A 23,093-nucleotide genomic window follows, 5' to 3' on the forward strand; every position below is an offset into this window, starting at 1 on the left:
ATACTGTAATCTTGAGCTTCTATACACATGAACTGCATCCTCAATAGTTATCCATTCAATTTTCTGTGTGGAAGTTGAGAAAAACCTCGCATGGCACCTGATCCCACTGACTAGATGGTGAAGCTAACAATTTTGGTTATGATTGGATGGCTGTCACAGTTTTAACACATTAGTGGAGTTGTCCGGAGACTGATTCTTACTCCTTTTGCCCTGACCTTAGGAAGATCTGAGGTTGCAAAGGGCCATCCCTTTAGGGGGCCTACATGAAAACTTTGCTGGTCAAACTGTGTGGATTACATTTTGGGACCACAGGTAATTTACTCTGTTTCACGGTAAAGACTGACTGGGAATTTTAAGAAGATAATTACAGTAAAATCATATTAATAGTGGCCATACAAATTTGATGAAAATCAGAGGCTACTGCAGAGTAGCAGACTACTGCATCATCCACGATGGTATTAAGATGAAGGCACAAATGGCATCAGATGTGTAGTATCTAATCCAGACAGTGTGTTTTTTTTATTCATTAACACTGTTTTACAACCCAGAACGTGTGACTTCCCTGACCCTACCTTCTTAAGCCCATGTATTAATTTTATTATCTACTAAGATGTCTGGATTTCAATAACTAAAATCTATATAGTGAATCACAAAGTTAGAACTATTTACTTACATTTATTTGAAATGTAGCCAATTTTAATTGCAAACAACTACTTGTTCTTTATACTGCAGGCAATTTTTTTGCTCTTACACAGTCTATTTTCAGTTTGGTACACTTGGGGTGACTCTTGCTGTTAATATGTTAACTAGTAAGTACAAAATAATTCTTTTGTCATCCCTTTCAAAGTATGCATTAAATTAAAAAGAATCACTTCTAACACTGGTTTTATCCATATTAAAAATCAATTTTTTCAATCTTGTGGCAGAATATCTGGCCTTTTCATTTTTTTTTGTTTAGAATATTAATGAGTATTTCTGCAGTACCTGATTTTTTTTACTACAGCCTCCAGAGGCAGATTTAATACGTAAATGTAAATTTCAGCTAAACAACAGCTCTGGTATCCTGAAATTCCATGTCAGGTGTATTTGCCAGCTGCAGACATGATCAGTTCTAATGACAAATGATTCAATCCCTTTTTTATGGGAGTGGTACATGGCTAGGATGCAAGACTTTTGTTGTTATATGTCAGCAGAGCAGGGCAAGATAGGAAGCAAAAATACTGTTTTAACCACAAAACTTACAGACTGACCTGACACATCAGGATAATGCTCTGAAATGATAAATCATCATGTTCAAGCTGTCATGCCTGTTTGATCCCTAAACAGAAGTAGTCAGCAAGGGCACCATTGGATGCCAATAGTTGTTTTATATTTTTCACTGGTTTTCTAAAACATAACTGTTTCCATCACCAACCAAATAGCCAGATGCTTGCAAGCTGGACTCCAGTGCCCTAGGGAAAAGTCAAAGTTCCTGAGCTGTGTAAAGAGAATGTACTCTGTTACTCAGGTACAGATGTCTCATTAAAGTACATGATGAGTGACTGCAGATGATGGTATCAGTGAATAAAATTGAAAAGATTCAGAATTTTACGGTATTTCTTCAAAGAAAATATCTTCAGGGAACATTTTGTGATCTGCACTCTAAGGTTGCTCTTTTGTTTCATTCTGAAGCATGCAGGTGCTGGGTGGTTATTTCACCTACCTTAATTAAGTTTCCATCACTGCAGACTCTTCTTCAAGTTAAAGAATGATTCCCTTAAAAGTATGACCTTTGCATAAAAAATAACCCTGATGTAATTCTCACAGAACTCAACAGAAAAACTGTCATCTAGACTGAAACGGGACTGGTTCCTTTCCCCTTTTTCTCCATTGCCATCTTTAAAATTCCTTAAATGTTCTTTAAGCGTTAATTTACTATGAGAAAAACAGTATTTGCTGCCTTTTTCATGGTTCGTACAAGTTACAGGATTGTCTTTTTTTTTATTTCAAAAGCACTGATAGCTTTTAAGCTCCTTTTTACAGTTTTGATAATAATGACTTCTTTTTAAAGCAGAAATATACCTTTTTATATGGCTGATTTCTAAATATCCTTAATAAATCATAAAGTTATGATGATCTGAATATTAGAAAGTCTAAGAAACTTTTAATGTACAATGGAATTCTACTGATGTTCATTCATGTTTCATGTACCATAAGAAAGCTTAGGCATCTGACACTGAATTTAATTTCTTCTACAGCTGCAAATGCAAACAGAAAAAATGTTAAATGTTTCTGAAACATTAATGGAATGAGCCTCTTTTAAAGAAAATAAGAGCTTGTTAGAGATCTAAAATCACGTGTTGTTGCTGGATCATTTGTGGTTAGATGAAGACTGAAAGACCCCTTAGTAAACCCATCTTGTTTACCAGTGTTATCTAATATTGGCTACACAGTTCTATATAACCTGCTGCATTCTCAGCTATTCACATTATTGATTTAAGTAGCTTAGTGATGCCCCAGTGAAGATACTTTAACTACTTTAACAAGTGGTATTAGCAAAACTCATGCTGTTTGACAACTTTTGTTTTATGTGGCTGTGGGAAGGAAATTAATAGCACAGTCAGTTCTATTGGCAATATGTAAACGTGCATTGTCTTTTCTGTTTTGTTCCAAATCCACATGTTCTATTATAATTTCAGTATGATTTTCATTTTCACAGCAAAAATACCATTGTTAACTGTCTGGTGGCAACTGATATAATATTATATCACTGCACTTGTAGCTTGCAAACATACATGCAAAGTATACGTATTATCAAATTTGTACGTGTATTATTAAAATCAAATTCTATTACTTCCAATGGAAGAAACAATTATCTGTCAGTCACACTAATTTTATTAACTACCAGTTTTCCAATTATAAATCTGAGTTTTTCATTAATAAATCCCACCTAATACCTTATAATCTGATTCAGAAATAATTGCCAATTTTGCTGTAAGCACAGACCAAGATAATAGTACTCAGTTCTGTTTCCCTTGCTTAATAATTTTCAGGTGTGGGCATCCAATTCAGTAAATAAATAAAGGAACAGGTGGCAAATTTTATGCCAAATTCTTCCCCTGTGGATTTTCTTGATGTAGGTCAGCTTACAAGATTTTGCTCCTTTTAGAGTTATTTCATTACCTAGTAGGCACAATATTAACCTACCATGATTGTCAGCAAAAATCAGCTCCTATGCTATAGTGATACTTGATTTCCAATTGTAAGAAAATAACCAAGTAGCATACTTTTAGAGAATACACATGTCCATGTATCATGCTTCCTTGCTTCTCTGCTTTTGAGTTTGAAAATATACTGCCTGAACAAGAATATTCCCAAGATTTATTATGTACTTGTTCCTTTTTCCAAGCCTTAATTTAAGATAATTTAAAAGCTCATTTTTCCCTTCTCTGCTGGCAAAGTTGGTTGGTTGCTTTGACTGAGAAAACTATTGCCTTTCACAGGAAGATTTTGATTTGGCAAGTTGTATTTATTGTGGGAAAGACCTTGTACCCAGTAAATTCAGAGATAGGAGATTCATTCTTTCGACTGATAAAACTGCAACAAATAGTTAGGCAGCTCTTTTGACTATAATCTACCCTAAAATAATGTTTTGAGCTGGAAATATGACCATAAAAACACCTTCATACTGTTTTCAGTAACAAACACACCATATTATAAAAAGCTATTTTGTTTCCATTTAAAAGAAAAGCACAATTACTAGTTATGCAAAACTCCTTATTTGTGTTTTTGTCAAATGAGAGATACTTTTCTCATTGGTAGTGTCCAAGACAGGACACCAATTAAAAAGAAATTTAGTGAATTGTTTAATTTGAAGCACTTTTCCGACCCGAGGGATGACTGAATTTCTGGAGCTTTTATAGGCTTATTTAATTAATTTAATTAATTTAATTATTTAATTAATGAAGAATTTGGTTGTTCTCATTTTTCAGGTGGAATTTAACAACTAAGAACAGATGGCAGAAGCAACTATCTTCCTGATTCTAGTACTATCAAAATAAACTCACGGGTTTTCCAGCAATAAATGTTTTGTCCGTACTGATCTCTAAGTCTCAGATTTTTAACCATTTTTTGTTTTCTGTTTTTCTAAATTCTCCATGGTTTCATTCCTGACTGCACTCTGTGACAAGATTTTTCTTTCTTTCATGTTGACTTCCAGTTTCATCTTCACAGTTTCACCCCAAGTATTTTTTTTTTTTTTTGAGCACACAGCATATACCTTGTTCTCTTATGCCACTGTGCTAGGACACCAAAATCCCAACAAAGAACAGAAATCCTCTACAGAAGTTGGCATCAACAGCTTTCCTAAACCCTTCATCATTTCTTGGCTGCCCAAGACTACTTTAGTCTGGGGAGAGCCGTTTATTGGTTTATAATGATCTTCAACATGACTCAAAAAGCTCTAGCGATTACTCTTTTTCATAAAGACAGATTTAATGCAAAGTATCCATATATGATTAATAGCATGATGGCTACTACATCTCTGAATATTACTCAGTTTTGGTGAAATCATTCTGTTTTGTTCCCACTCCTTGTGAAGATACCAACAAGGAGTGGGAACGGTTTGGTTCATTTTAGTGCTGAGGGAGGTGTCAATTTATTCACACTAAGCAAATGTTATTTACTGCATTAGAGTCTCTCTCTAGCAATGGCTTTGCAGATTTTTAGATGAGTGGTTAGCAACAGAACATAAGGTGCCTGTGATACTCTCAGAGAAATGACCTAATTTTCTATCTATTTCTTGGTACAAAAGTTTTTTCTGGTTTCTATCAAAACAAGCCTTCCATCTGGGTGAGAAGAACTGCCCATTTAAGTAATCATTCCATCTCCAGCACATATGCATGTATCCAGGGAAAAATATTTGGCTCTTGCTAGCACAGTACGTGAGTTTTGTATTATCTGTAATCCATCTATTACCATGAGAGATCTGAGAGACCCCTTGGGAAGGATTCAGGCAAAGAAGATGGTACTGGGTTGCTGGGCAGGTTATTCTGTGCAGCACACAGAGGGTCTGTTTCTGCCCTTACTGCTGTCCAAAGCAGTAGCTTGGCCACAGTCTACTAAGTATGCACGCATTCATTCCCTAAGTCCCAGGTTCTGCAGTTTAGACAAAGCCAGAGAGATTCGTCCTTTCATGTAATGACACATAGAAGAAATACATGCATGGGTTAGTGTGGGTGCTGGAAACATCTCTCCACCTTAGTGCAGCAATGCCTTCAGATTAATATATTTTGGTATAGCTCCACAGCATAATATTATGATTAAGTGGCTTGCTTAAGGAAATCTGTGGCAGAATAGAGATTTCCCAGTTCCTAGCTTGGACACTTATTGGGATGAACCAGTAAGTCTAACTGGTCTACCTTCTGATATATGTCTGGAGGCACATTAAAATAAATTTGGTATGTTTCAAATTTATCAGTCTTGCAGACAAAGCCAGCAATGGAAAACCACAGTTGAATTCTAAAATTATTCAGAAAAAGAGGGAAAGCTAACCATTGGAAGAAAATTGAGATAGCAGCACATCAGCATGTCTTCAGTCTTCATAACAGTAGCCCCTCTTATGCTGCACTCCAGCTTTTGCAGTTAATTCTGTTCAGCAATTCTTTGGCACATGATCATAAAAACATATGGTTTTATGTCTTACACTAAATAGCATTTTAAAATGAAATTAATAAAGAATGCTGTTAATTCTTCGTGAATGACTTTTTTGAGCTAGCAGCATTATTTAAGAGAAAAACATGGTTACCATGGCTTTATTGGAATGGCCTCCTCCTTGGAACTCAATGGTTCCAAAAGCGTCCGTCGGACTGAGCTGTGTGTGCTTGCTGATGGACCACTTCTCCGACTGGATGTCATTGCGAGTAAGCCTGCTTTCATTTTTCTCATTCTGAATAACAGAGATGCTTGGAGTCAGTCCAACATGTTGACCTATTAGACGCCCACAGCAACACCTATGACATTAAACAAACAGAAAACTTCAGTCATGTGCATGTATAAACTGAACAGAGAAACAATCTTAAGCAGCCTACCACTCTTTAAAAAAAAGCCAAAACCTTTTCAACTCTGCTGCCCGGTTTCTTGCTATACGAACTCTCTGCTTGTAGAAGCAACATACTACCTTTTCTTTCTATGATCTTGTTTACTTTGGACTTTCCTTTATTTCAATAACATCATTCTGTTCTAAATATGCACAAAATGAAGGTAAGGCTTTCTACAGTCTTCAGCTGATGTAAGGCCAAATAAACAGTTTTTGCATGGAGTTGAATTTTAAGTTGGTAGTTCACGGCAATTATTTTCTTTTGACAGTATTGTGTGTCATGCATCCAATTTAAGTAAATACTCAAGCCACTGTATATTGAACTAAGAAGATAAGGAAATCAAACACAGATACCGATTCACCTTTGATTTCTTTGTTGGTTTGTTTTTTTTTTAAATAATTTAGGATGAAATAAGTTTTGAACTGACACTACTGTGTCTCCAGGAATCCATCACTCCAGATGTAACCCCACCACCTTCTGACCAAGTAAGTACAAACTATTTATCTTCATATACATATATATGCATATATATAGAGAGATATTTTCTTGCAACTGACTTTCATTTGTCATACAAATAGAATGCAATTACCTATGGGGGTCTTTGGTGCTGGGTATGATATGAACACATTCTCTCTTGTAAAATGCTCTTTCTATCCATGATTTCTGTGCCTAAAAAAAAAGGAAACACCATGAGCAATGTTTGTTTATTAAACACATTTCCTAGTACAACTGAAGAGAATCTACAAACATGAAAGAAAACTTCACAGATTTTGCAGATATGCAGTACGCATTCTGTACAGAGCAAACCTTTTCCATTGGAACTGCAGTTCCCTTCTAGAGTTAAGCACCCAACAAAAACTCTTAAAATTGTTCTCATATTCACTAGGCAGATGACTTTGATGCTTGCTGTCATCTATTGGCTCATAGCAGGAATCACTGGAGAAGAACTGATTCAAACTGCAAAGATTTCTGCATGGAAAAACACACTTATTCACTGAAAATACTTAAATCTATTTCCCTTCTAGTGATGAAATTAAGTCAGCTCTAATTAAAAAAATAATAAAAATCCTAGAAACTAGAAAATAAGCATCACACAATAAAACTTTTGATACCATAATACCAAAGAACTGAGATTGCTGTTTAACATGGAGCCAGAAGACAGTTTCACAGGTGGACATGTTAATGAAAAAAAAAAAAAAGAAAAAAGATCTGTTTCTGAAACCAGGCACAACAAACTTTGATATGCTAAGAGTCAGATGACCAGCTGATGTAACCTCTAAAACTGAGTTCGATGAAGCTACACTCCGTATCTTCCCTCACATATTTGCAGGAAATCAAGTCATTTTTCTCAAAGCAGTCTTAATTTTTGGATACACAAGAGATCTTTTTTAAAAAAAATCATGGGTAGGAAAGAAAGAAAAAGAGACTTTCAGAGCTCTGAATTCTTTTAGTTATCTAGATAGTTCTCACTCCATACAATATGAATTCTGGCAAGCTCTCTAAAATATTTCCCCAGATAGAATTCAACTATTTCATTTAATAAGGATACAAGTTGAAACTTTCATTTAAAAATTCATTTCAAACAGGTAAGTTTTAGATTACATTATAAAATTACCTGTTTATTTGCACAGCATAAATAGAACTATAAAATATGAACTATGACAAATTTAACTGAAAGTTAAGTAACATGAAATGAACTTTGGATAATTCAAAGAAAACCTGAGCATCTTTCCTCAGGAAATAGGAAAATACCTTTATAACATTGCTTAATGTTACCTTTTACTATGTAAGGTTAGATAGTAATCTATTTATTACCTTTACCAACTAAAGTTACCTTACTAAGTAGCTACTGTTACCTTGTCAAATGAATCTCCATCCTGTTTTTCAAGTTTAAACCCAGAAACATAGCACAAATTATGTGCCAGGTTTTATTTATTAATATTATTTATTATACCATAATAAGAATTTCTAGTTACATTCATTACTTATCACTCTGAGGACATAAAAAGTTATTCTTTTACCTTTTTCATTGAACGTAATCCCTTACTGGATCTAGTGGTCACTCCTGTAACATAACAATATTTTATCTTTGCTCTACTTGTATTTTTATTTGAAATATTTGCTAGACTTCATGTTTTGTAGGAATGGCAGACACCCTAACATGTTTTTTACAGTTAGGAAAAAGAAAAGTCTATTAAAAACTTTAAACAGAACTGCAGGCAATAATCATCATCAGTCATTATCATCATCATCTTTACAATATTTTATATTATGCTGTCAAATCACCTTAGAAGTCCAGTGTATCATTTAGTAATTTGTCAACTTAGTAGTCTTTTCAGGCAAAGAAAGGCTTTTTATAGCCTAACTTTCTAGAACTGTCAAGGCATCCAGAGTGAACTTTATGAACTTCATTTGACCCTCTTACTGCAGAGCTTTTGAAGCTAAACTACATGGGGAAAATAAGGCTTTTTCTTTTTGTTGACTGTGTTGAGAAAGAAAGGAAGTTACGATTATTCTGGTATTGCAGTGCTAACATTTGAAATCACATACTTTACTGTATGCACCATATACTCTTGAAACTTCTCTTCAAACTCCCAGAGCATACAAACTTTCTTTATTACCTTAAGAACACACACTGATAAGAAGCAGCAGATTTACGAATCCCCTTTGGTGTGTGTGTGCATATATATATATATATATATATATATATATATATATATATATATAAACTGTATATACACAGAGTAACAAAAAAAGGAACACACAGACAAAACCACATATACATACACACAGACAAAAAAGGAACACTTATAGAATAATGCCAGTTTTATCTGCATGCTTGTTTAACACTAAACACATGCCTGCAACATCCTTTATCTTCTCTAGGCAACATGAAAAGTTTTTGAGAATACAATTTTTCTTCAGAATATCCAAAATCAGCTCCTACTGCAAAGCTCACATGGCATATGATTATCATTTATGTTGTCAAGACTCCCTAAAAACATCCTTGATTAAATTCCATAAATTTTGCATACTTTTCTGCAGTCAATTTACTTTGGTGAATTTACTTACTACATAGACCCAATATATCTGTCCTAAAGATGGCTCTAGTTCAATTTCTCTAAGCCTCGAGATCCATTACAAAAAGGTGCCATAACAGGTACTTCACTAAAACACTTTTTCTTTAGGTATACAAGCACACTTTCAAAACCCAAGAAACTGACATTTAAAATTTGTTTTCTTACTCTTTTTCATACTGTCTTTGTAAGTAGAAAAGAAACTCAGCTACATTAAATATAATAACTTGCATTTGAAATTTCATCATACTTTTTCAAATGTAGCACTGCAAAAATAATAGTCTGATTTAAAAAGCCCATTGTTCACATCAGGAAAAAAGATCTTCCAGCTTTTATGTCTCAAAAAATATACTCTCCTACTTGACAGAATCATAATGCCAAAATACATGATTTACTCTTTTCATAATTCCTTGCCCTTCCAAACTCAAAAGAAAGCATCTGGTTTCACTGCCCAAAGATATTATCTTTCTGTGACACAGATAATTTGAAATGAGTGTTCAGACATATAGAAATTATGTTACTTGTCCTACAGTCTTCGTAACAAAATTAGAATAACTTGTGGAAATCAACACATTCAAGACAAACCAGTCTGCATCAAAGTCTTGTTTATAATGTGAATTAATAAAGTAGTAGAATGTTTAGAAAAAATACAGCAAACTATTTTTAAGAACAGCAGAGCAAGAAGCTTACCTTTTCTTATTTCATAAAAACTCCTTTCGCATTAATTCTTAAAACAACATAAATCCTAGACCGAATTCCTAAAGTAAATGCCATACTTATACTAGGATGTAGTTTACTTGTAGCTTAGCTCTGTAGGTTAAGTCTCTCTCTTTATTAACGTAGCTGCAAAATCCCACCAAAACATTTTTCTCCCTCTTCTTTACCTGAGCATCAAACTTGGTGTTTAAGTCTGTCCGAAGCAAACTCTGCTGTCCATATTTCCCTGTTGCTGGTCACTGCTAATAACACATTTGTGACCGCCCCCTTAACAAGGCGCTCAGTCCGTCCACAGCACAGAGATGTGAGAGAGACCGAAGCCCTTGTGTCCATTAGTTGCTTGGAATGTGCTGCTATGGGATTAGTCTCATTAAGGGTTAGGTGGACGCTTACCCGAGCCTGACAACATCACTTGGTTTGAACATCTAATCTGATGCCAAAAGAAAAACAAATCCCCCGAGAGCTTGGATTTAACTGGCACAAGCCTTGATGGGCTTTTTTCCCCTCCTCTTCTTTCTCTCCTAGAGAGTGATCTTGCGAAAGTGTGATAAGGTGCTCTGAGTTCTTAAATTCAATCCAGGAAAACAAATCCTTCAAAAGAAACAGTGTACTAAGCTGGAAAGAACCTGAGCACACAAGAGAGGTTGCTAATCTCCAAAGAATGAAACCACTGTGTTTCTTGGGTAACTGCAACAAATCTATGCACAGTTGAAATATACTGCAATTAATCAACAATGGCATTTTTCCAGAGAAGCTGTGGTTTCTTCTTGTTTCTCAACACAGTTGCTGTACTGTAGTAACTTTTCAGAAAGTCATAAACATAAATCTTTGTCTTTCAGAGACAAACAACTGCATTGTTTTCAGCTTAATTGAAAGTTAGTAACTTAAAACGCCACTTGAATGTTTATGAATTTGGAGACTACTTCTTTACTGTACCCTCTTGATATCAACACTGAAGAATAACCTTTCCCCATAAATAACACTTAAATTTTTTTATTACATAGCAAATATTTATCTGTTCAAATACTTAGTTTTCCAAATATAAAATATTTTTACCCCCCACCCCAATTTTGAATGAATTCCTCTCTACTCCTACATATGCATACATACACTCCTTTCCTTTTCAATAAGGTTGCATGTAATGCATAGAAAATATGCTGTTCACCCTTGTCACTGATCTATACACAAACACTAAATTATTCTGTATGTACTTTAGCTCTGACGGGCTAGGATGGGCAAGACTCAGCATATGCATTAACTTCTAAACTCTTTATACCATAGCATATGTTGAGAAGCTTCTGCTAGGCTGGTTGATCCATGAGTTTTTTTTTTCTTTCTTGATTCCCTGTGGTTTTGTGTAAAATACATACACATATTTTTTATGTAAATTATATATGAGGTATGTACATATGCCCATTCTGTCTGAATATATATGTATACATACATTATTTTCTGGCAAAGCTGTGAGATTTCTCTACCACACAGTCCAGAACAACAGAGACCATGTGCGCATCATGTGATATTTCTTTAGCACAGGATCAGACCCAAAGACGGAAAAGAACAGCAAGGCAGAGAAAATTGCATTGCCAAGGGAGCAGCTAGTAAACAGCTCAATGAGACAAACAATATGACTGGGGAGTCAGCAAGAAGACTGCATGTTAACACAAGGGAATTTGGTTTGTTTGAGAGGGTGTAGAAAGGGTGAGGGGAGGAAAAAGATTTGACATGACTGAGATAACCGAGTAAAAATCCAAATCTGACTTGGAAGTGAAACTTCAGTCCTTGGACTTGACAAGATTTTAAAGATTGTTCCGGATTCGGGTTTCAGCTTGCAAAGTAGCCTGGGCTGAAGCCAGATCTTTCACCCTGATACATCAGCACAAGAAACAACATTTATTTATTCATATTCACCTGGTGACGCGGTGAAGGATGTTTCACAGACAGAGACTTAGGTAGAGCTGGCATATGCCATGGATGCCACGGGAAATTACAACTGTCTTTGCCATAGCTTATTTGAAGATGTGTTAATGCTACGACAATTAAAGTGTCATAACATACTAGTGCCATAAAGTGAAGGAGTAACTAAAAAACAACCAATAAGCAGAGGCAGCTGGGTTTTTTTCAGTAGGATGCAACTGCAATATAGTGCTTTCAGAGAGGTGGGCTGCACATATAACAATACAAACCTACACACTACTTACAGTTTCAACACAGCTCACTGTTAATGAAAAACTCTCAAACAGCAGTTAGCAATGAGCTCAGTACTGATTCCTCATACAACAGGAGAGCTAGTAGTAAAAATTAATCAAGAACAGAAATTTTTCAGGAACATAAATTCTGGCAGATTTCAACATGTTATGTAGCTGGGATGCTTAACTGCTGACCTCTGAATTAAAATTATTTTAAATGAAGCACCAGGAGTGACAATTTTGGAAACCTGCAATTTCAATGGTAGATCTGAACTGGAGGCAGTTCTCACCCTCTGCTTCCCAACTTTATCTCCAAGAAATAATTAGATTATAAAATAGATTTCACTGGGGCAAGAAAGGTGTTGTTAAAAGCCTTTCTTTACCTTACAGTGGGGCAGAACAGCTGGGCAGGCAATGGAGTATTACTGAAACAAATTACAGGTAGGATTTTCAAGAAGCATCTGGTGACTACATCAGTGCAATTGCAAGCTTATGAGATTAGTGTTCCTCAATTAAATGGGCACTTTTGCAAATCCCCTGTCTCCACATAAAGACCTTCCATCTGTAAACTTATATAGCTAGATTAGTACAAAAGGTAACAGTGCTTCAATATAACCTTATTACTAGGTGTGTGCAAGCCAAATTTCTACCCCTTTTTTCAGTGTTGCCCAATTATAAGCACTACAAGCGCTTTTATGTCTTGTTTAAAACATTAGGAATTGAGCTCTCTGGACATTAAGACAGGGACCATTAGGCTGTCCCAAAATGTTTAATTTTCTAACAGACACTTACTACTAGTAGGATCTTAGAGGCTCGTCATCAGGCCTTTACCCACTGGAGCTGTACTTTTGCAGGTTTGTTCTTCTTCTAACTGATTTCCCACATACTTTAGCATCAAGTTGTTCCAAGAACAATGTTGAATTGTCTTGAAAAGCAAGTTGTATTCAGTACAGAGCAGGAGGGCAAAGAATGCAGCCAATATTACTAGGGCATATTACAGAACTTATATGTTAGCATTGTTTACCAGAAGTAATTTTTATATTGCACTTGGAAGAAAGAGTAATCTAAAAATAATCGGAAACTTTCCACTCCATAATTTAGGCTTTTAAGCATTATAGTTGTTACTTTTCTTACTGCAAGGTAATGAAATTGTGTATCTCTGCTAATGTTGCCATGCAAATTTGCATTTATGCTTTATGTATTTTTAAAACATTATCTAGAACAAGCATACGTGAACAGTCATTATTATCCATGCTATTGATAAATTAACTGGAAACCTTAACAGACATTCCAAGAAGAATCGGTGTAGACATCCAGGCTCCTACAGATCTCCTCAAGACCAGTATAAGTGCAAGGGAACAAAGTTTCCCTATTTCCTTCTTATGGATACTGGCATTTGACTAGTAGAATGAAGCCTATTGACTTCATTCACGATGCTTATTTAGAAAATACTCATGATTTCACCAAATCTGCTATGAGGTTAAAGTTGTTTACGTAAGTAAATAAATCTTTTCCAGTAGGAAAGTCCTACTTTATCAAATGATAGGTTCACCTAGCCCACTTCTCTTTAGAAGTGCCATAAATAGGTGCTAGAGAAAATGAAAAATATGTCAAATCTATATAATGCTTTTTTCCTAAGTTTCTCAGCTAGCAACTAACTTCTGCTTATAGAATTTATAGAATATTATAGAACATTAGAATATTATATATAGAATATATATATATTTCAGAGGATATTATACAACGCTGTGATTTCTATGCACCCTGTAAGCCTCCATGGGCTTTCCTCCACAAACTTGCCTGATGATTTCAAGCTGATGAACATCCTTCTCCCCACTGTTAGGGAATTAGGTCCTTTTGTGTATTTTGAATGTGACTCCTTATACTTTCCATGATCTTTATTACTGGCAGAGGCAATGAACAGTCAGTTTCCATCTATCCTTTTCATGCCAGACACGGTTTTCAAATACATTCTTAATTATATTTTCCCCCTAGATTAACCATTTACGAAGTATTCCCTCCCGTACCTTTTATTATCCTTGCTGCCCTTCCCAAACCTTTTCTATTAATCTGATTGTTCTTTCTGGGAGAATCCAGAACTGTGCACCAAAGGTGAAATACAGACAAGAGGACATACACTGCTTTGGTATCTACTCCTTTCCTAATAATTTCTAAGAAAAATGACTTGGTTTTCTTCAACAACACTGCTAAGCACTGTGGTAACTCCTTCTCAGAAGTATCTAGTGTAACCCCAATATTCCAGTCCAGTGTAGCAATGAATTGATAATACTAATTGTAAAGGACAGCTATAAAAATCCAGCTGTTTTAATGAAAATCTGAGAGAAAAGCAATACACCTGCATGAAGTTCTAATTTATGTCAAAGTAGTTAAACAAATCATAATGAAACATGGTATCACAGAAGTCTATAGGTGCATATATATAACTGGAAAGTAGAATATACAGGAAATATTTTTCTGTCATTAATCCCTGGCAGACTATGGTTTTTATAACAGTAAACTTGGTTCTGGTTTCTAAAAAAAAAAAAAGTGTAACATTATTCCTAATTCCTCAAATTAAGGAAAGAAAATAACATTCACATTAAGACAGACCTCATTAATTTCTAACAAAAAATCATGAAGTTAAAATGCACACATAGGAGTTTTACACCAACTCTAATTTCGGTCTGAACTACTTGATTTCTAAATTGCTCATTCTACTCCACAAATGTATAACAGCTGTAACATTGTCTGCTCTTTCTTTCGAATGAGGTGGTTTTGCTAGCCATTGTGTGAGTGCTGAGTTGATGAAGCAATTAAAATTAAATTTTACACAATTGTATAAAAGGACCTGAAGAAATAGGGATTCTAGACATTCCCCAAGCCTAAACATTCAAATGGACCAATTATATGCAACTGTTCACATTTCACTTATTCCAGTGCTGCAATTACTCACAAGCCCCTCTTGAGCCTGCTGCATAATGCAGCCCCCCAAGAGGCATTCTTTGCTAGAATACCTTGGTTGAGGTCCTGTTTCCAACACCCTCTAGTCTTCCTCCAGGGACTGTTATGGAGAAATGGAACAAGAGAAGAGCCAGTTATAAGAGATGAGACAACATTTCTGATCAGCTCTTTTGTCTCCCTTCTTTTCTGCAGAGACAAAATCATAATTTTCTCAGATGCAGAAGAAGGGAAGCTTCCTTTATCTGAAGGGGAAAATTCAGGCAGCCCACTGAAACACCCAGAAGGCAAAACACCAGAGGATGTTTCTTCTGGGTGGGCCAACATCCTTTTCCTTCTCTACACCCCTCTATGTTTCACAAAAATCTCCAGACTTTTCTCCTGGAGACTCCTTCCATCTAAATATCTCCTATCAGCCATCCTGTTTGAAATCACCTTCATTCATCAAAGCACGGACAAGCATGATGCTGCCTCCTCTGCACTGTCCTGTTGGTAATTCTCCTTTTCTGCTTCACTTGACAAAGCATGAGGAAGGAATAGTCAGGCTCCTGGTAGGAGGCACAGCCACCCCATGAACTCATCCCTGAACAAACACTATCACCAAATATAGACAGAGGACAAAGAAGTCAAAAGAAAAGCATCTCTCACATCATCGGGCATCACAGTCCGATGTAGCTGTGATGCTTAAGTTTTCTGTGTCATAAGGAGAAATTATTAACTCTCTTTTACTTTGCTGGCATTTCGCAACTATGTGAATTGGAATCGTATCAGCCTGTACTGTTCAGAACTGATAATGTCAGTTGTCTGATATGGAATAAACTAACAGCACTGCGCTTTCTTCTAATGATAATCACACTACCCAGGTTGCCAATATTGGAATGAAACATTAAGATTTCTGATTATGTCACATCATTAAGCAGATAAGGTAAAGTGGAATTTGTATTATGAACTTAAATTGTGATGTTAAATCTTCCTATGTGATTTGAAACCAGTTCAATGTTTTCTAAATCCTATTATCTCTTTGCACTAACAAAGTTAAGTAGACTTTAGCAGCAATCAAGAGAGATGTGGAAGCAGGTATTATCATATAATCATAGAATTATGGAACGGTTTGGGTTGTAAGGGACCTTAAAGATCATCTAGTTCCAACCCCCTGCTGTGGGCAGTGGCACCTTCCACTAGAACCAGTTGCTCAAAGCCCTGTCCAGCCTGGCCTTGAACACTGTCAGGGATGGGGCAACCACAGCTTCACTGGGCAACCTGTGTCAGTGCCTCACCACACTCACAGTAAAGAATTTCTTCCTAGCATCTAATCTAAATCTACACTCTTTCAGTTTAAAGACAATACCCCTTGTCCTATCACTACATGCCCTTATAAAAAGTGTTGTATTCTTGTAAGTCTTCATAGCTGCACCTTTTTACAGGTACAGAGAAAATTGTAAATGTACCTATTCTTTGTACATACTCCAGTCTGATACACCAACATCCCATATGAAACAGGGATAAAATATTATGGAAATATTTAATCCTACTCTTTCGTGGTTGTTTTTTCTTTTTTTTTAATTCACCAATGGAAATTTATCTATATGGTCTGCATTTTAAATACGGAAAAAAAATAGCTTTGTAAGTTTGCTATGAGATATGCTTAACTAACGTGATATTTTTTGAGTCATTCAAGGTTGTTAGACAAAATTGGACATATACTGTTCAAGTTTCTCATTTTTGTCTGAAAGTGTAACCATGTAGAATAGTGGAACTTCACTGCAGAAGTAGCTGGACAGATCTTTAGCAGGACAGACCTTTTTTCAAGGAAAGAAACTACAAAAGATACATTTCAGAAAATGCAAGGTCAGGTAATGACTAAATATACAACACATGAAGAAATAATTAGAAACTGCTGAGATAAAAAAATTACGTTAGAATTCCAAGCATAAATTGAAAGAAACTTGCTCATCGTAGATGGTTTCCCCATATAGGCACGTATTTTCTCCCCCCTCTTGCAGTAACAATATAAATTCCATGCCTATTTTTCCAGATCTGTCAATAGCTTCATAAAGAGACCATTAGTGAAGAATTTCTTAATTCATTATATAAAATTGCAAACTGCTGCCAAATCAAATGATCACTATTGGGATGGAGAGAGACAGAAGAATGTGGAAGCAGTATTTATAGTTGACTGGTTCACATGACAGGGCATAGTAATACTCCAAAGACAGTACAGAGAACATGCATCAATCACTTTCAGTATGGAAGAGAAAAGTGCCAATATTTTCAAGAGCCATAAAACTTATAAATGTGTCTTCTTTTTATGGGGAATCTGGCATGATTAACATGTTAATGTGAAATAAATTTTGTAGTTTCTTCGCCTTTTATATTCAGCCGTGGTTAAAAAAATTCTTTTGGTATTTGAAAGGACACCAGAACCAGACGTGGGAAAAAGACAGAAAATGCAGTGCTTGAGTCACATTAAGACTTGAAAACTCTTGTGCACAGCAGACATCCCCAGAGGGCTGAAATCATTACAACACTCAGCACAGCCTTTCTGAGAAACCTTTACTATGGGACAGGAATCTCTAATAAACCATGGTTTACTCTAACTTACTAAACTCTGGCACTAACTTAATCCTGCTCTAGTCCAGAGAACAATATGGCAGAACCTATGGAATTATCTTTACAGCACAGCTGCAAGGCATGTCCTCCACTGTGATGAGGTATTACCAACAGAGATTACCCACTTTTTAAAAGGTTTTCCTGGATATCACACCCAGACCGCACTAACTAAAACAAAACATGGGACTAAACCAGGGGCTCCAGGCTATGCTGGATGGAGCACTTGGTCCCCCAGTTTTGGTAAAATTTCAGTCAGGATCTCTAAGCTACTCTTCTAAATAGCTTCTTTCTTCCTGTGAGGTTCACCAGCATGGAAGCTAGGATGGGTACCCTTCTGGGCAACTCTTGCTAACTTCATGATACAAAACACAAGTACTAAAGGATAGAGATTCTCTATATACGTAGCTGTTTAATTTACTTTCCTATAACCTGCATTTCTTACTTTTCTTTTCCCAGTACTTTACGCACCAGATTTTACTAATTTCTGCCCTAGGAAACATCAAAAATAGAGAGATACTTTTTAGGCATGTGCCAAGCCCCATGAATCACTTAGAATATGATAGACAGATTGTGGTATTGACAAGAGTGCTTTGAACATTAGCTTGTTTATGTATGTTCTTGCAGTGAGATAGTGGACATATTCTGAATAGGGTGACAACAATATTGCTTTCTCTTGCTTTCCATTCAAATGGCATTATAATGAAGAGCTCCAATATTTTTTGTTCAGATGTCATTTTTTAATTATGTGATCTGCTGTCATCTTTCAGTGATATGTTGAATTGAAGCCAAATGTTCTACCTTAGCTAACACTTACAAGGGAAGAATTTAATAAATTATGCCAGTGACATACCACTTGAAACTAAATTGAGTAAAATTCTATAAAGCCTTATAGTGATGTCAAATAGAGCTAAGGAAAACATTTCTCAGGAGATTAGGTCAAAATGGGTATTTTGACTTTGATTTACAGTTGATTTTCACCAAATATGAAAGTGGATTGAGGAAGTAATGACAAGTGTTAGGCTTCAGAGCTTACATGCAAGCCACAGCTATTACTCTGACTTTTCTACTAAGTGGGAACAGGAAAGCATTCAGACATGTAATGCATCACAAAAGGTAAATGCTTTCTTTTCAGTTTCGCGGCTTGTACCTGTCCCCCATGACTAGTGAGAAACAAAGAGAAGAAGCACTTCCAGGAAGAAGCTAGAGGCACTGCTGAGGTGGACAGGGGAAGAGAGAGCAGCCCTCTGGCCTCCACAACCAGAAGTATGGCAGCTCTTTGCCCCTAAACCCCACTTTAGAAGGTTTGGATCCTTCCATACAACCATATGAACAGCTATTCCTCTCCTTCCAGAGTAGACTTCTCTGACTTGACTGTCACAACACAATGGAAAATATCAGAGAAAGTCCTATGCTGCCTGATAGGTCTTCTCCCATGCAACCCGTAGTGGCTTTTGTTGGGGAGGGGGAAGGCAGAAAAATCTTTTATTCATTAAGAACATCGTGTGGCCAGTTGCTTTAACAAACACATAGCAAATCCAAAGTATGGATCTTAAAAAACTTATTTATGAGAAAGGAAATTTGTTCCCTGCTGTAACAGTTACATTTCTTTTAGAAACAATTCTATGAAGTTTGGCATTATAGTATTTTATTTCCTTAAGGATTTTGGCATTAAAATATTTTGGCATTATTAGAATCTAAGATTGGCTGTATAGTTAGTTTGTATTTTTTTTTTCCTGTTTCTTTTTTTGTTTAAGTACCCAGAGATTGCTGTCATTTGATTTTCCTGAAAAATAATATCCGCATTTCAGTTGTCCATCTAATGCAATGTTTCAGTCTAGGAATACAGAAATAAGAAAAACACAACTGCAGTATAGCCTAATGATTAAATTCATTAATTAATCAGAAGTATCATCATACCTTATACCTTTTATAAAGAAAGGTATTTATAAAATAAAATATAAATACCTTTAAAAATATGGTTTTATTGTAATACCTTCAGCATGTTTGCATAACTGTGAGTGAAGAAGAGAGAATATTTATGAAGCCGTTGGAGTGAATGATCAATCTGAAACACTGTCAGATAAACCCTGATTCAGATATTGTGAACAGTACAAGAAACTGGTCTGACACACTTTGCTTATGCTTTGAACATACAATGCTGTCACTGCACTGGGGGAAGTGTGTGTTATTGTTTAATGATGCAAGCAGCACATTTAAAATGTTATAGTTCAGCAAATCTAAAATACTTAAATAGTCAGTCCCTAGTAGAACTACGACGATTTTGTACTTCTAATTTTAGGTATATTTCTTCACTGAATGTAATAGCATTATGTGAGTCTATAATTTTTAAAAAAAAAAAGTTCAGATCATTTTCTGACCTACATTGCTGCATCAATGCAAAAATCAGTTATGCAAAAACTGGAAGCATATTTGTAGTTTCTGATCTCATTTAGCCCGTAATAATTCCATGTCATGAACATATCTGTCAGGGTCAAGACACACCGTATAATTTTTCTATGCCAAGGAATCTGCATTATCTTTCTAGTATTTTTGACTCAGTTAGAACATAGCTACACTTGAGAACTTGAAGACTTTGCACACTACAGTGTTTTTCATACAGGTTGTATGCTTGAGTGTTGATCACTGCTCCTTTACTCTCTCTCCTTCATAATAAAACATTGCTTTTTCCTGTCAACAGTATTTACTAATTTGATTTTAATTAAGAAATAAAGACCAGTGCTATCAACTCACAGGTATGGACTTCCTTAACTGGCCAAGGAAGTTGATTATAATCAATCATATTCAATGCAATCATTACTCCAAGTGTTTTCAAGTGACTCAATTGTGACTGTAAAAGCAAAAATATTTTTTTCCAAGATGTGTAATAAATAGCAAGTGTTTTTTGTTTTTTGGGTTTGTTTGGTTTTTTTGTTTGCACACATTAATCCATTATTCCTGTTTTCTCTCTGATGTTTAGTCTTAACCATGTGGCTTAAATGGAAATAAACATATACTATTCTTTAATAACAAAGAAATAGTCACCAAATATTATGTTACAATATTTAACTGAATCACAGACGAAGTAAAGAAGAAAATCACATGAAATATAAATTAAGTATTTCAAGTTTTTCTTTTTTGATCTGAAAAAAGGGTCTTATTTTAGAAGGACTGTTGAAAGAAAATCAGCTAGTATCTTAGACCCAGGAAGTTTGAAACTCGGCTTGATGTCTTGAATTCCTCAAGCAAAAGACATGATACAGAAACTCAAGCAGGATTTTAATTTTAAATTCTTTTGTAAGAAATAATTTTAAAGGTGATTGTATTAGAATTTATGTTAACCATGATGTGTAGCAAAACATAATTCTGAGCTATGTTATATATAATTGCAAATATTTCACTGCATTTTCCATCCAATTTTAACCTATGGATTTAGCTTTGCTTGATGTTTGAAAGCTTTAATGAAAGGCTTGCTTTCAGCTTATTCTGGATTTGACTTAACAAGACTATTAAACCAATCCTACAGTTTCATTTCTTATCCCTGGATAAGGATTATAATCTTATAGTGAACTTGGGTGGGCCTCATCCTGCAAATTGTTCTGTGTAGGCAACCCACAGAATTATGACTTTGGAAAATGTGAAGGACTGAAGCCTGTCAATGAAGAAAACAAGTCCCATGCTTTCATGTTGCTACCATACTTCCTTGTGCTTTTAGCCACAACAGCTGATTCGGTGTACTGATTCATGTATCAGCTGCCAAAAATGATCTCAACAAGAAAATTATATTGCCAGTGCATGTTTCTTCACATGCAATAATTCTTTCAGATGTACATATACATGTGTAAGCATAAAACACAACTGGGGTGGAGGATCTCCACTATACTAATCTGGAAATAAATGGTAAGCATGAATACAGCAGGTAAAACCTTGGAAACAGACTCTGACTCATGAGCAAAATGTTGTAAACTTTCCACTCTCTGTACTTGAGCCCCATTTCCCCCACAAATTTGAAATGAATAGTCCTGATGATAAAGGCTGTTGATGGCTGATATCCATCTGCAAAGGATGAAGCTCACAATTTTTGTACCATTACAGGAAAGTACTTGGCAAGCCACTGGGAAGGCATTTGAACGTGAACTCAGGAAGAGAGCTGTCCCTACTTTTTACTAGATCTTATCCTCTGTTTTTACCTCCAGTACCTCATAAAACATTTTCATGTGAATAGACACATTTTCAGGAACAGCTTTCTATGAAGTAATGAAGTACATTTTTCTCCCTCAAAAAGGCTAAATGACTTCCTTAAACCGCTCTTGACCAGTTCCAAGTTACAAGCTCAAGGTAACGCACACTGCTGTGACTTGTGCTATCACCTGGCCAGTCTGGGTAGTCACAAGTGACTCATTTTACTTGAAAAGGTATACAAGAGAAAGTAGAGTTGTGATGAAGTGTAAAATAGTAACACTGCTGGTATGACAAGTACAATTACCACTCTATTATCCCAAAAGGCTGAGGTAGAGTTCAGTGCTGCTGAGGGGTCAGACAGGACTGGCAAAACTGTCACTTTTACACTTACACTTAACTCGTAATAAATCTTGCTGACCACAAAGTTGGAATTTGAGTCTCTAGACACAAAGTGATCAATGCAAACATTTCTAATAGTCAATTTAATTGTCTTTTTGTGGTTTGATTTTTTTTTTTTTTAACTTTCGCCTCTTCTGAAACTTGCACTAAGACCTTTGGAAAGCATGATGGTACAGGCCTTTCATTAAATACAAATCAAATAATGTCTGTTAAAAACAATTCAGTGCTAAAAATAATAATCTTGAAATTTACAAGGTTATTCAAGTCTACTTACAAACAAATGCACATTATGACTGATTATTAAAAACACAGTGCTCTCCAGCACTGTATGTTGAGTACAGCTTACAATGTTCCAGAGGATTCTGGAAGGAATTAAACACAGAAATGACGTCAAACTAGAGCTTCTGAGTTTAGTGAACGCTCAGTACGGAGATGGAAAAAACGCAGTTGAGGAGCTTAGTCTTACTCTTTGCAAAGTTGTATGGTGGGGGTCATTCACAGGGAGGGCATGTAAGCAGCTTCAAATTACTTTCTTGTTTTGACTTGACTTTGAAGTAAGGATTTTAATGCAATTTTTTTTAAATATGCGGTTTTGAATATACTGGATATTAAAATCACACACTAGTGATGGGAAAAAGCTCGAAACACCAAACACCTATTGTTTAGAAGAGGCTTGAGCAATTTCTACTTTTTTTTCTTTTTTGTTGGTTTGAAATCTCCTGGAATTCGATTACACAGCACATTCCGTCTATCTGCCACAGCAGGACCCTTTATCAGGACTTGCTGATTACTACTTATTCATTGTTTCAGTGTGAGCCCTTGAAGGATTTCATTTAATACAGATTAGTACCTTTATTAAACTGTGGTTAATTGAAGCCTCTGAGCTC

General features: G+C 35.6%; 1 protein-coding gene across 10 annotated transcripts in view; it reads right to left on the minus strand.

The window, feature by feature from the left end:
• The window catches only part of TRPM3 (transient receptor potential cation channel subfamily M member 3), a 409,666-nt gene that overhangs the window by 125,649 nt on the left and 260,924 nt on the right, over positions 1–23,093 (minus strand). For all 10 annotated transcript variants that reach the window (XM_057402153.1, XM_057402147.1, XM_057402146.1 and 7 more), the window contains exons 2-3: positions 6,667–6,746; positions 5,786–5,990 (exon numbers count right to left, since the gene is read on the minus strand). In XM_057402153.1, coding sequence (XP_057258136.1) covers positions 5,786–5,990; positions 6,667–6,746 — 285 coding nt within the window. The remainder of the gene's footprint in view (positions 1–5,785; positions 5,991–6,666; positions 6,747–23,093) is intronic.

Source organism: Pezoporus wallicus, unplaced genomic scaffold, assembly GCF_028554395.1.
Source record: "Pezoporus wallicus isolate ANWC-B61680 ecotype Strahan unplaced genomic scaffold, APGP_CSIRO_Pwel_v1 contig_6275, whole genome shotgun sequence".
Classification (NCBI taxonomy): Eukaryota; Metazoa; Chordata; class Aves; order Psittaciformes; family Psittacidae; genus Pezoporus; species Pezoporus wallicus.